Source organism: Bison bison, unplaced genomic scaffold (genome assembly GCF_000754665.1).
Source record: "Bison bison bison isolate TAMUID 2011002044 unplaced genomic scaffold, Bison_UMD1.0 scf7180017864098, whole genome shotgun sequence".
Classification (NCBI taxonomy): Eukaryota; Metazoa; Chordata; class Mammalia; order Artiodactyla; family Bovidae; genus Bison; species Bison bison.
Window position 1 is genome coordinate 2,030,174 of NW_011494670.1, and position 15,689 is coordinate 2,045,862.

General features: G+C 36.8%; 1 protein-coding gene across 3 annotated transcripts in view; it reads right to left on the reverse strand.

The window, feature by feature from the left end:
* The window catches only part of CBLB (Cbl proto-oncogene B, E3 ubiquitin protein ligase), a 230,380-nt gene that overhangs the window by 13,931 nt on the left and 200,760 nt on the right, over positions 1–15,689 (reverse strand). For all 3 annotated transcript variants that reach the window (XM_010838541.1, XM_010838540.1, XM_010838539.1), the window contains exons 15-18: positions 12,743–12,840; positions 12,498–12,629; positions 9,658–9,798; positions 2,513–2,632 (exon numbers count right to left, since the gene is read on the reverse strand). In XM_010838541.1, coding sequence (XP_010836843.1) covers positions 2,513–2,632; positions 9,658–9,798; positions 12,498–12,629; positions 12,743–12,840 — 491 coding nt within the window. The remainder of the gene's footprint in view (positions 1–2,512; positions 2,633–9,657; positions 9,799–12,497; positions 12,630–12,742; positions 12,841–15,689) is intronic.

The following is a 15,689-nucleotide window of genomic DNA, read 5'->3' on the forward strand; positions in this document are numbered from 1 at the left end:
CTGCACTCAATATGCCAGCACATTTGGAAAACTCAGCAGTGGCCATAGGACTGGAAAAGGTCAGTTTTCATTCCAATGCCAAAGAATGCTCAAATGACTGCATAACTGCACTCATCTCATAAGCTAGCAAAGAATGCTCAAAATTATCCATGCCAGGCTTCAACAGTACATGAACCGTGAACTTCCAGATGTTCAAGCTGGGTTTAGAAAAGGCAGAGGCACCAGAGATCAAGTTGCCAACATCTGTTGGATCATTGACAAAGCAAGAGAGTTCCAGAAAAACCTCTACTTCTGCTTATTGATTATGCCAAAGCCTTTGACTGTGTGGATCATAACAAACTGTCGAAAATTCTTCAAGAGATAGGAGTACCAGACCACCTGACCTGCCTCCTGAGAAATCTGTATTGCAGGTCAAGAAGCACAGTTAGAAGTTAACATGGAAAAACAGACTGTTTTCAAATTGGGAAAGGAGTATGTCAAGGTTGTATATTGTTACCCTGCTTATTTAACTTATATGCAGACTACATCATGAGAAATGCTGGACTGGATGAAGCACAAGCTGGAATCAAGATTGCTGGGAGAAATATCAATAACCTCAGATATGCAGATGACACCACCCTTATGGCAGAAAGCAAAGAAAAACTAAAGAGCCTCTTGATGAAAGTGTAAGACGAGTGTGAAAAATTTGGCTTAAAACTCAACATTCAAAAAACTAAGATCATGGCATCTGGTCCCATCAGTTCATGGCAAATAGATGGGGAAACAGTGACAGACTTTATTTTTTTGAGCTCCAAAATCACGGCAGATGGTGACTGCAGCCATGAAATTAAAAGATGCTTGCTCCTTGGAAGAAAAGCTATGACCAACCTAGACAATTTATTAAAAAGCAGAGACATTACTTTGGCACAAAGGTCCGTCTAGTCAAAGCTATGGTTTTTCCAGTAGTCATGCATGGATGTTGAGAGTTGGCCTGTAAAGAAAGCTGAGCGCTGAAGAATTGATGCTTTTGAACTGTGGTGTTGGAAAAGACTCTTGAGAGTCCACTGGACAGCAAGGAGATCCAACCAGTCCATCCTAAAGGAAATCAGTCCTGAATATTCATTGGAAGGACTGATGCTGAAACTGCAGTACTTTGGCCACCTGATACAAAGAACAGACTCACTGGAAAAGACCCTGATGCTGGCAAAGATTGAAGGCAGGAGAAGGGGACGACAGTGGATGCAAAATGGTTGGATGGCATCACTGACTCAATTGTCATGAGTTTGAGTAAACTCCTGGAGTTGGTGATGGACAGGGAGGCCTGGCATGCTGCAGTCCATGGGATTGCAAAGAGTTGGACATGACTGAGTGACTAAACAGAACTGATATAAACACACACACACATATATATATATACTCAGTTATATAATACTTTGTTATACACCTGAAAGTAACATATTATAAATCAACTGTACTTAAAAAAAAATGTCAAAATATAGTTAAAAAAATACTGATATAGGACAAAAATTTACATAGGAAAAACTTCTGATGCTTCTAATTGTGAGACAAATATATTGTTTTAATTGTTTAATATGTGTATGTTCAGCATAACATCTATCAGTTACTCTTCCCTCCTCTCTTGTATCCAGCCACTCATCCAAAAAAAATGTGCTAGGCACTCCTCTGGACACTTGGGGATATAGCAGTGAACCAAATCATGATATATCTTTAAAACATTAATATTCAAGTGAGGAGATAAACAGTCAAGCAAACAAATTAATGGAAGGTGGTATTAAGAAACATAAGGCAAAAGAAGGGGATAGAAAGTGTGTGAAGTAGGGGGAGCTATTTTAGATATGGTGGGTCAAGGAAGGCATCCTGAAGAAGCAGATCAGCAGCATTTCATTAATAATGGCTATGAGTATGACTTGTAGTTACTGAAATGGTACATCCTTCTATTGGGTTGGTCAAAAAGTTTGGGTTTTCCGAAACATTGTACCAAAATCCTGAACCAACTCTTTGACCACCCCAGCACTTACTGACTGGCAGCTGAACATTGCATGATAGCCCTAAATAAGCTTGAAAATTAACAGTCTGGTGCTAATAGTAATTCTAAAGAAATTTTTTTTTTCCTTAATGGAAAAATAAGAGAATGCAACATTTCAGTGTACATAGACATCTTTCCCATTTCTCATATTTGATAAGGCAAAACAAAAGTTAGAGAATGAAATATTTACTTACTTGGATGCCTTGGATCTTCCCATGAGCTCAGTTAGAGAATGAATAGATTTTTGAGGCACAGAACATGCCTTACTGACAGATCAAAATTAATATTAAGGCTTAGTTTAATATTTTCTGTGAGACAATTCTATAGGCATTCTTCACGTAATACATGCTTTATGAGCAAATGCACAGGTGATAAAAATACTTTCTTAGGCTGGCAGCACTCGTTAAATTATATAATGAATGAAAGGTGCTCTAAAAAGCACTATGCAAATGTAAGTAGTATTCTTAGTATTGTTAGCCAACTCACCTGAAGATGAAGGAAGCGGATCATAGTCCTGTGATGCTCTGTTGGATTTGACATTTTCACCTGGTAATCTCCTAGCAGGAGGCAAAGGAACTTGGCCACTTGCTGGATCAAAAAAGGGATCTTAAAAATAAAGATAATTTTCAGATTAAAACTATTATCTCTGCCAACTGGCTGAAGAAAACAATTAGAAATTCTCTGTAAAGATCAATTTTTGAAAGTAAGAAAACATTTCATGACTGATAGTAACCATTTCTAATCTGCCTGCATATTTTCAAATTTATTCATCACTTGGGCAAAAATGCTTTTCCCTGTTTTTCCTAACTGATGCACACTACTAATTTTGTATCTTTCAGATCTCTTATTTGATGGTAAAATTGTTTGATGATAAAAACTGTTTCTAATTTTAATTTTATGCCCCAATTTGTCCTGTACAATAAATATAAACTGTTGTAAAGTCAACAAGAAAAAGTGGATTTTGAATTCTGCCTGTTATAGTATTATCATATCAATTAATCTCTCTCAAGCATTAGGCAGACATAATCTGTAAAATGGACTTGACATCTAAAGGACAGGGACCTTATCTTATACTCAACTGGTTTGAATTATTATCTCCTAACAGAAACACGGTACCAGGCACACTACTTGGTAAACAGCCTGCACTTCATAGATATTTACTTTTAACTACCAAAAACTAATTTAGATTCTGATTTTTCATAAATTCAAATTCTGTGAAATTTGTATTGCTAACATAAGGCTAAAATGTTAACTATTAAAGAAGAACAGATATTTCATTGTTTTAAATTTCATTTGAGTTTGATATTAAAAAACATGTAAGAATTTGATAATTTAAGAAGGAAATGCATACTCAGACTAAAGTTTGACTAGATAATGTAAGGCAAGAGTTGAAGTCATTATTTTCTTTCCTTATTTGAATACAATAATTATCCCTAGCTTTGCTAGAGACTTTTTTTTTAACCTAACCAAGGCTACTTAATTTGCTTTCATTAATTTTGAGATTAAAATGAGTCTTAGATTCTGAGTTTTCAATAATTAAAAGGTCAATAGATCAGCCTCATTAATTTTGCTGAAACGTTTTAGGAAGGAGTAAGAAGATAAATTCCATGCAACAAATATTAATCTTTTGATTTTGGAAGGCTAACCAAAGGGACCAAATATGGTTATTTCTGCATAAATACAGGAAATTTCCAAAGATTTACAGTTAAATGTTCAATAAAATTTACTTTTAGTTCTTGTTCATTCTAAAACATCACAGATTTATTATTGGGTCAGAGAACAGACTGTCTTCTACAATACATAAACTTTTCTGTTTCCTTAAGGGTAAATTTATAGTTTTGTTAGATATACCTAAGCTATTTCTAATCATCTATTTAAGGCTAAATATTAGATTCCAGACTGATTACTGAGTCATAAATAGACTACATAATATACAGTAGTATGATATTGTACCATTAATCTATTGCATCTAAAAAGTCACTGGGTACAATAAAATGTGAACATAAATAGCATGGAATATTTAATTCAATTCTGAATCACTATGATGCTTCATGATAAGTTTGGCTACTGGTCAGGTACAGGGTAAACTGGGCTTCTGCAGCAAATTGTAATGTTGGAAGGGTTCCTGCGTCAATGGGAAAATACATATGATACAGTTCCCACAGAGAGCACAATAATTACCAAACTTGAAAATCAATAGTTTTTAAAAATAAATTCTTCAAAAATCCACTAAAATAAAATTTTATATCCACACTTAGGATTAAAACTTACAAAGTGAAAATACCATAGCCAGTGTATCATTATATGTAGTAATAAATGTTTCAGAAATGAATGAATAAACATGATGGGATTAGTCTACTCTAAAATGCAGGACACTACTGTCTGTGATTTATAGTATGGTAATGCTAAACTGAAAATTTTTAACACTTATTTTAAGAGATTATTAAAAACTGAGGAAAGATTGGGAGGAAAAGGTTTGCTCTGCACTTTAAAGTGCAGAAATAGATATCAAAATAATGCTGTGCAAGAAGGAAACCTAACAAGAGGTTTTCTCTGGGAGGAGGCATTATGCAATTTTCTTAATTCTTTTTCCCCACTATCTGAAGTACTTACAATCTTTTACTCAAGTGTAGGAAAAGAGGCAATTTGAACAGTTAAAACAATGGCATCTTTCCTCTGGACTGCCCCCAAATTATCTCAAAGATACTGCCCAAAACTTATCTCAAAGATTGATCCAATACTCTGAAAGTTTTAAAAGACTATCAATGCTAGATGTAACTGATAGGCTTGTAATAGGGTTTAAAGGGCTACTGAAGTGAAACAAAACTCCTCACTCTTTAACTCATATTCATAAAATCCCCATATGTAGTGGTTTGTCACTGATTAAGCTTTCCAGTGTTAGAGAATTCAGTACCCATCTGAGATATATGAATTATTATTAATTCAGGAAGCTTAAGAGGAATGCATTTTTTCACTCCTAATTCTTCTCACTGGTCAGTCTTTGATCATTTGAGGAGACATGGAAGAAATCTAATCATTCTCTCACAAATACAGTGGTTGAAGGCAACTCTATATATTCAAGATCTTCGATCCTCTTGGCTAAAACACCGTCAGCTCCTTTGATGTACCATAGTTCACATGGTGTGGTTTTATTTCCCTTTCTCATGCTGGCTGCATTCCATTCCTCCAGGAATAAGCTAGTCTCGGGTTTCTCCAACTTGGGCATGCATCAGAATCACCCCAAAGGCTTGTCAGAATACAGACTTTTGGTCCTACTCCCAGAGTTTCTGATTTAGTAAGTCTTGAGTAGGTCTAAAGCACTGGCATTTTTTAACAAATTTCTAGGTGATGCTGATGCTGCTGGTCTCAAGACCACAATTCATGGTTTTACCCCATGAATCCTTCTGTTCTACCCCATGAATCCTTCAACACTCAGACATCGTAGTCTCCACACTGGCTGTGCCCCAGGGAGGACCTCGCCTCACTGGATCTCTGACCTGAACTCTGTGAGGGCAACCCTCAAAGGGCATGAACACCCTCGGAAACCATGTCATGGGTGTGCCTCATAAAGGTCATAGGCAACCAAACCCCTAAAGCATTCCCAGTAACTGTTGCTAATGATCCAAGCTTTCTCTGTACTTTACTTATGCAATTGCATTTCTGGATCCCAGTGAAAAACTCTCCTTTATCTCTAATAAAGATAGCTAGCTTTTTTGGCTAGCTTTCAGAGTTGAATTGTGACTTTCAGATTGGATACGACTTCAAAAGATTCCAGGTAGAAATACAGTGAGGAAAGGTTCAGTAAGGGCTGCCAGATACATTGTGTATTTTGTGCACTGCACAAAGACGCAGTACTGGGAATGAGCAGACATAACTACAGCCTTGGCTTTGTTCCTGGAGCACTGGCTCTGGCACAAAGCAGAGGGAGGCATGCCTATTTCAACCCACCAACACAAAAGAAATGTCTTTTTGTAATGCACATAAAAGCATATATGTGCTAGCAGTAGCCCTGGTTTGTAGACAGGAAAGCATAAAGCTTTTTTTGAGGACTCTTCAGGTTTTGTTAAGATATGACTGACTTGTCCAGAGTAGATGGCTCATGTATCGTGGGGTGGGCATTCCTATTTTGCCAAAAGAAATCTTGCATGAAGGCCTACAATGGAAACCAGATAAAAGCAGCATCAGAGCTGTGTCCCTGCTTCACTTCCCCTTTTTGATCGTATAGGAGCCCTAAGGCTCTTTTGCAGAAACACTGGGCCCTGTAGTTTAAAAATCACTATTATAGAGCAGTCAGTGGGCTTGTAAGGCTGGAACGGTGGGCCTGACTCAGGTGTGCAGGGCACTGAATGCTGCAATAAAGAGGCTGGTTTAAAGAGGTACTTAACATCATGAAGATATCTAACCTCTGTCTTTAATTAGGGATACTGATTTCCTCAAGGAAACCAAATCTTCATAATGCCAGAAAAGGCTTATCATTACACTGATCTAAAATTTTAAATGGCAGTAATATGCTCATATATCTGTTTAAATTTAGCAATCACCTTTGTTTACCTTATATGGTTCTACAACTACTGAGTTAAACTTCGGTTTAGTATTTATAAATGATTCTTTTAGGAAGTTCAATTCAGAGTGAAGAACTGATTTTATGATTTTCTATTTCACTTTTTAGACACTATAATGTGTTAATCCTTTGCAGAATTAGTCAAGTGCTTATTTATAAGCTGAAAGAAACCTTCGTGTTCTATGATATTCCATTAAGAACAATTAAAATACTTTTTTGATAAAGAGGAAGTCTAATACATGTGGTTTAAAAATGAATAAAAACAGTGACTCATTGGATCTCATAAAGCAACTAGCAACAGACTAGAAATCTGTTCTGTGCAGAGTACATCATGAGAAACGCTGGGCTAGAAGAAGCACAAGATGGAATCAAGGTTGACAGGAGAAATATCAATAATCTCAGATATGCAGATGACGCCACCCTTATGGCAGAAAGTGAAGAGGAACTCAAAAGCCTCTTGATGAAAGTGAAAGAGGAGAATGAAAAATTTGGCTTAAAGCTCAACATTCAGAAAATGAAGATCATGGCATCTGGTCCCATCACTTCATGGCAAATAGATGAGGAAGCAATGTAAACAGTGACAGACTTCATTTTTTTTTGGGCTCCAAAATCACTGCAGATGGTGACTGCAGCCATGAAATTAAAAGATGCTTACTCCTTGGAAGGAAAGTTATGACCAACCTAGATAGCATATTGAAAAGCAGAGACATTACTTTGCCAACAAAGGGCCGTCTAGTCAAGGCTATGGTTTTTCCTGTGGTCATGTATGGATGTGAGAGTTGGACTGTAAAGAAAGCTGAGTGCCGAAGAACTGATGCTTTTGAACTGTGGTGTTGGAGAAGACTCTTGAGAGTCCCTTGGACTGCAAGGACATCCAACCAGTCCATTCAAGAGGAGATAAGCCCTGGGTGTTCTTTGGAAGGAATGAAGCTAAAGCTAAAACTCCAGTACTTTGGCCACCTCATGCGAAGAGTTGACTCATTGGAAAAGACTCTGATGCTGGGAGGGATGGGAGGCAGGAGCAGAAGGGGATGACAGAGGATGAGATGGCTGGATGGCATCACTGACTCAATGGATGTGAGTCTGAGTGAACTCCGGGAATTGGTGATGGACAGGGAGGCCTGGCATGCTGTGATTCATGGGGTCGCAAAAGAGTCGGACACGACTGAGCAACTGAACTGAACTGAATGACTGGAAATGGGGGAAGAAAGCTGCATTTTTTTCTTCTTACAAGTATTTAGTATCAAGGGATGTCGATATTATTTGGAATGGAATTAGAGTACTTCCGTGTATAAAAGTAGGTCAAGTGCGTGTGTTAGTTGCTCAGTCATGTCTGACTCTTTGCGAATCCATGGACTGTAGCCTGCCAGGCTCCTCTGTCCATGGAATTCTCTAGGCAATAATACTGTAGTGGGTAGCTGCTCCCGTCTCCAGGAGATCTTCCCAACATAGGGATCAAACCTGGGTCTTCTGCATTGCAGGCAGATTCTTTACCCTCTGAGCCATCAGGAAAACCTAAAAGCAGGTCAAGAGTGAGTCAACAGTTTCAAAAGACCCTGCTCTGGTCTCATGTTAGCCTCACACCATAGGCTAAGGATAACTGCTCCTGAGTCTCTCTCTGGCAGTCAAGCAAAGCTACGCATGAAATAAAACAGTTTATACAAGTTTCATTCTGTCTAATAAAAAAGGTGACTTTTCATTTTGAAGTATTCCTTTCTCGTAATTAATTGTGAGTAAAAAATTTTTGAAGATTTTTACAAAGCGCAACAAACAATGAAATTATGATAACTGAAATATATTACAACTGATTCTTTTGAAACAGGTAAAAGCATGTGTGTAAAATGTTCTAATTCCTAGAAAGCTTAATTTTAAAAGAAGTCACTGCACTTAGCTTTCATTCAATGGGCTTAAATGTAACTCAGACTAGTAGCATTCAGTAAATTAATGGGATCCATGAGGTCAGGGAGGCATTTCACAGGGTGAGTGACACAGGACAATTCAGTATTTAGTGATAAAAAATTAAACTCAAAATTATTCCTTGAACATAAACTATAAACTGCCTTTAGAACTGAAGCTATTATATATTCCAAGTTATATGTCTATAATTTTGTGTGTCATATGTACAAACTGCTTCAAACTTCTAAATTATCAAGCCAAATTGAAAAAAAGAACCATGAGAAAAGTGTAAAAGGTGAATGACAATGGTTAAGATCCCGAAGTTTTCTATGAAGCATGTAGGTGGTCAAAAGACAAAGTTAGTACTCTTAAAAGGCTTTCATGATTTATCTCATACATATATGTAAAGCAGTTGCTAAGAAAGAAAATCTTTATCCTATGTTTAATCAAACCAAACTGAGGAAGCAAACGTTTGAGTATAGATCACAGTATCACCAACAGGGCTGACTGGAACAGTTAATATCAGCAGATTCAATATAACAGAATTTTTTTTCCCTGATAATTGTGACTAGTGAAGTGGATGGTTTACTAAGTCTTTTTATTTCTACTCCTCACTTGACTTTACAAAAAGCTATATATTAATTTTCCTCGACCAATAATTTTAGTACATACACTGAGGCATTAGAAACAGTAATACAACAATCAAATGCAGATATTTCAGAAAAAACATACCTACTAATGTTACAGCAGTATAATTTACGAAGATATTGAGTTTTGGAATAAAAAATGACCCTAAAGCATATTTAGTAAAAAATTTTAAACACGTTATTAGAAATACCACACAGAATTAGGAGCGAGTCTAAATTTGTCCCCATCACTATAGCTCAAACACAGCCCTTCTGGTTCTCAGGGATGCCTTTTGTAGCATAGAGGTGTTATTTGTAGCATACAGCAACATTTCTAAATTCTGTGATTCCTTGTTGCTTTCACCATTTTTAAAAATCCTTTTGGCAATAAACCAAACAACTGACAAACCCACCCAACTGCTATTTTCCGCCCAGGATTTTTCAGCTTGAGAGCTAGAAATCAGTGAATTACTAATGCTTATTTGACAGTATGATCTTAGAAATACTTTCACTTCAAGTGAAAGGTTTGCTTGGGTTTTCTCTCCTACCTGAAGGAAGGAGGAAAAGGTCCTGTCCTGAGGATGGTCGGCTGCCAGAGCCAGGAGGTTTCGAATGTTCGATGAGACTGTGCCTTGCGGGAGGTGGGGGAGGTGGGAGGGACGGAGGCAGAGCGTCAAAAGCATCTTCGCCTGCATTTAAAGAAAGGTCAGTATCAGCAGCAGAACTTCAGGCAAAACTAATAATTTTCTGTTACTGCTTATAAAGAACTTTGCCTGCAGTGTTTATACAGCAGTTGACCAACTTTGGTAATGGGAGCTGATTGTTTCGTGGGGGGTGTCTGGAGAGAAGTACAGACACACAAACACACATATGCAGACTTTTTCTCTCAGGTCTTTCTGTTAAAAAGCTGTGTAACCTTTGTAATATTAAGACACTGGAGGTTTGAACTAAATATTATAAGATCAACATCATCAAAACAGAATTTCTGTGTAACAGTAAGAGTTCACAGTCTAACTGGAAAATCACTACATGCACACAAATTTAATGTCCAATAATTTAAATTATCTTTTAAAGTTTGCTCCACTGGATTTTAATTCATTTAAGCTAATGCTCCCCATATATTTCATTGTCAAAATATACAGAAAATGTACCTGCAGTAGAGGAATATCATCTTTTTCTACTTACCAGATATCTCTAGAGAGACACAGTTAAATATAGAAATAACTCTTGTGGTGGTCCCAAAGCTAGTTACTTATATTTGCATAGTTCCCGCCTTTTCTAACTATAAAATACTGCAGCAGATTTTTATGTCTACTTATGTTTCACTTGCCACATCTTACTGTCTCCTATTCATATTTTTCCTCATCTTGATTGTTTAAGAAATAAAATTGCAGTATATGTATTTCTGTAAGCAATCGCAAATACTTGTGAATGAAATGGAGTATAAATACCTACATATTATAGTAACAAATATTCTTCTGGATTTAAATATATTGACTTGAATATAAAGGTTTATTTAAATACAAATGGTTTCACCACTCATCCAGCTTGCCTTGGGAAAAATATTCTGAATATCTTTGCTAATGATCATTAGAGAAACTTTTCTAATGTAAAATATATGAAAGTATAGAAGAGAGAGCTTAGTTCTTAGTATCATTTGAACCTTTAGCTATCTCCTACACTATCTTATTTATTCAAATCCTTTATCTGCCCCTACTGTTATTTTCCCCACCCTGATATTCCTGTATACCATGCTAGGCACATGGATAATGTAAAGATCAAAATCATAAGGCCTTGACCTGAGGAGCTTAGATTCCATAAAGAGTTCTAAAAAAAGTTCACAAATGATTCAGAGGTGAAAGTCCCATAGGTCACACAGAGAGAGAAAGAGATGCCTTGTAAGAGGGAAGAGGAAGGTAGAAAGTGGCATTCAGCAAGGTGTTACCAAGAAAAGGAAGGTCTGGGATATTAGGGCTCAAAAACATTTGTTCATCAAATACACTCTGGAGAATGGCAATCTACTCCAGTATTTTTGCCTGGAGAATCCCATGGACAGAGGATCCTGGTAGGCTACAATCCGGGGGATCACAAAGAGTCAGACACAACTGAGCAACCTTACACTACATCAAATACAAGGATGGTATCTTCTAGGTTGAGTGAATAGTATAAATAAAATATGAGATGTACATGAAGAGCCAAAGGATGAGTTATATGTTGCTGAATGGCAGAAACCAACATAACACTGTAAAGCAATTACCTTCCAATTAAAAATAATTTTAAAATGAAGGTTGGAATGCTTCTCTGCATTGTCCGATATGGTAGTAACCATCTACATACAGATATTTAAATAAACTAAAATTCAGTTCTACAGTCATACATACAGATCTTTTATGTCACCACATAAAGTTCTATAGGACAATGCTGATCTAATCATAAAGACTTGGGTAACAGGTAAAAAACCAGCATAGAGGAAGAAGCAGAAGAAAAGAAAAAGACTAGGTAAAGAAGGCCCTTGTAATCCAGGTAGGTGATAGTAAAGCACTCAACTGCAGAAAGAATAGGAGCAGGACATTCAACTGCGTAACCAGAAATACCAGGTGATGGTGTCTTTGGGGGAAAAAAAATGGAAAAGTTCATTTCCAGTAGCCTAATAATTCAAATAAGCTCACAAAAGAACCTTCATCATACATTATTTCATGTTATGGTGACACATTATTGTGAAGCTTTAACTTCTAAAAGTTGTCTTCCTCTGAAAATAGGGTGAGAAGCTTCCTACCTAAAATTAATGAAATAGACACCCACACCAGACAACTTTTATGTACATATACACCTGTGGGTACCTTCACACATACACACACACACACACATTAAGTGTACTTCATAGTAAAATTTGAAACAGATTATTTCTAGCTGCAATGATTATAAGAGAGAATTTGTTTTTGGCTCTCTGCAATAAAATACATAATTCCTCATAATGTAATTAGCTAAGTGGAAATGGGTCATTATATACTGAAAGAAAAAGTAAATACACATTCAGTAAGAACTGTACTTAAAGAGAATCTCAGAAGAATACTCCAAATCCATAAAAAGCACAAGCACCTGAAGGAATGAACAGTGCCCTCAGAAGATGTTTTACATGAAGAGACAACTTGATAAAACCCTGACCAATGCCAGCTACTTACAGCACTGTTTCAATCATCTAAATGGAATAATGGTCACATGAACTTGAGAGCCACCATCACCTGGAGATTCTAATCTGCATTCTAATTCAGACAATTTCAGAACCCAACAAGTCTGCACTGCATTGAACCCTGAATTCTGATAATTCAGATGTTAATTGAAAGAGATGGCAGAGTGGTTTGCTTGAAATTGTTTTAAAGGTTTCAACCTAATGGAGGGATGAGAAGATCATAATCAGAGGGCGTCCTGTTGAGTGAAGAACCATGCTTTGGATTGTCCCGAGTTGGAGGCCTGGCAGGTGGCAATGGCACTGGATCAGAGGCTGAATCAAAAACATCTCCTAGAGGATAACACAAAATCTTAATGTATCTTCAGTACAACAATGGCATGGAATTTTGCCTTTAAATTCTGACCATTAAGATGTAGAATACAAAGAGAATGTTTTATACATACCCTTTAAATATATGCCTAACTCAGGGATGTTTGATTTCTTCATCTCTGAGGATGTGCCATGTGTTCCATTCAATATACAGTGACCGTTATCACAAGATCTAGAGCAGAAATCAAAGGACAAAAATCGTAAGGGTCATTGCTTTCCATTTAAAAGTCATTTGGGGGTGGAGATGATGGGAACCAGCAACCTTGCTCATATGATAAAGTTGGAAAATAAATATAATTAATTGACTTTTCTGGAAAAAGTACAGGTAATGTTATCTACATACTATTACTCAAATACCTTTACAAAGCAGAAGTAAATATTCCATAGAAGACAATCTTTTTTTAAAAAAAACTGCAACCAATAATTAGAAGGGCCACAAAACTGTTCATACCCTAAACACTTGTGGAATTAATATATAATTTTGGAAGATTTCCATATTATCAAGTTTTTGAAGGAAAAAAATGTAATATGCAGGCAAAAATATGTAAAAGTCCCAGTGACTTCATTATTGATTAGTGATACTTAACAGTGTATTTATATTTCTGTAATTTAAGCTTTCCTTATAAAAACCAGGAACCTATCAAGAAAGGAAAGAAACTGAAAGTCGTTCAGTTGTGTCTGACTTTTTGTGACCCTATGGACTACATAGTCCATGAAATTCTCCAGGCCAGAATACTGGAGTGGGTAGCCTCTCCCTTCTTCAGGGGACCTTCCCAACCCAGGGATCGAACCAAGGTCTCCCGCATTGCAGGCAGATTCTTTACCAGCTGAGCCACTAGGGAAGCTCAAGAATACTGGAGTGGGTAGCCTGTCCCTTCTCTGGCGGATCTTTCCGACCCAGGAATCGAACTGGGGTCTCCTGCCTTGCAGGTGGATTCTTTACCAACTGAGCTATCAGGGAATTATCAAGGAAGGAGAATTATTAAATATTCAGCAAGTCCATGAAAATTTAGATAGGCATTTTCAAAGAACTAGAGCCTGGGGCATGATTTCACCATTGCCATGAACAAAACTCTGGTATTTCTGTCAAGTAGAAAAATGACTTTTATTTCTTTTTCTGCTCTGATTGCTGTGGCCAAAACTTCCAAAACTATGTTGAATAGTAATGGTGAAAGTGGGCACCCTTGTCTTGTTCCTGACTTTAGAGGAAAAGAAGAAGTAAAACTCTCACTATTTGCAGATGACATGATCCTCTACATAGAAAACCCTAAAGATTCCACCAGAAAATTACTAGAAATAATCAATGACTATAGTAAAGTTGCAGGATATAAAATCAACACACAGAAATCCCTTGCATTCCTATACACTAATAATGAGAAAACAGAAAGAGAAATTAAGGAAACAATTCCATTCACCATTGCAACGGAAAGAATAAAATACTTAGGAATATATCTACCTAAAGAAACTAAAGACCTATATATAGAAAACTATAAAACACTGGTGAAAGAAATCAAAGAGGACACTAATAGATGGAGAAATATACCATGTTCATGGATTGGAAGAATCAATATAGTGAAAATAAGTATACTACCCAAAGCAATTTATAGATTCAACGCAATCCCTATCAAGCTACCAACAGTATTCTTCACAGAGCTGGAACAAATAATTTCACAATTTGTATGGAAATACAAAAAACCTCGAATAACCAAAGCAATCTTGAGAAAGAAGAATGGAACTGGAGGAATCAACCTACCTGACTTCAGGCTCTACTACAAAGCCACAGTTATCAAGACAGTATGGTACTGGCACAAAGACAGAAATATAGATCAATGGAATAAAATAGAAAGCCCAGAGATAAATCCACGCACATATGGACACCTTATCTTTGACAAAGGAGGCAAGAATATACAATGGATTAAAGACAATCTCTTTAACAAGTGGTGCTGGGAAATCTGATCAACCACTTGTAAAAGAATGAAACTAGACCACTTTCTAACACCATACACAAAAATAAACTCAAAATGGATTAAAGATCTCAACGTAAGACCAGAAACTATAAAACTCCTAGAGGAGAACATAGGCAAAACACTCTCTGACATACATCACAGCAGGATCCTCTATGATCCACCTCCCAGAATATTGGAAATAAAATCAAAAATAAACAAATGGGACCTAATTAACCTTAAAAGCTTCTGCACATCAAAGGAAACTCTTAGCAAGGTGAAAAGACAGCCTTCAGAATGGGAGAAAATAATAGCAAATGAAGCAACAGACAAACAACTAATCTCAAAAATATACAAGCAACTCCTACAGCTCAACTCCAGAAAAATAAACGACCCAATCAAAAAATGGGCCAAAGAACTAAATAGACATTTCTCCAAAGAAGACATACAGATGGCTAACAAACACATGAAAAGATGCTCAACATCACTCATTATCAGGGAAATGCAAATCAAAACCACTATGAGGTACCATTTCACACCAGTCAGAATGGCTGCGATCCAAAAGTCTACAAATAATAAATGCTGGAGAGGGTGTGGAGAAAAGGGAACCCTCTTACACTGTTGGTGGGAATGCAAACTAGTACAGCCACTATGGAGAACAGTGTGGAGATTCCTTAAAAAACTGGAAATAGAACTGCCTTATGATCAGCAATCCCACTGCTGGGAATACACACTGAGGAAACCAGAAGGGAAAGAGACACGTGTACCCCAATGTTCATCGCAGCACTGTTTATAATAGCCAGGACATGGAAGCAACCTAGATGTCCATCAGCAGATGAATGGATAAGAAATCAGTGGTACATATACACAATGGAATATTACTCAGCCATTAAAAAGAATACATTTGAATCAGTTCTAATGAGGTGGATGAAACTGGAGCCTATTATACAGAGTGAAGTAAGCCAGAAGGAAAAACACCAATACAGTATACTAACGCATATATATGGAATTTAGAAAGATGGTAACAATAACCCGGTGTACGAGACAGCAAAAGAGACACTGATGTACAGAACAGTCT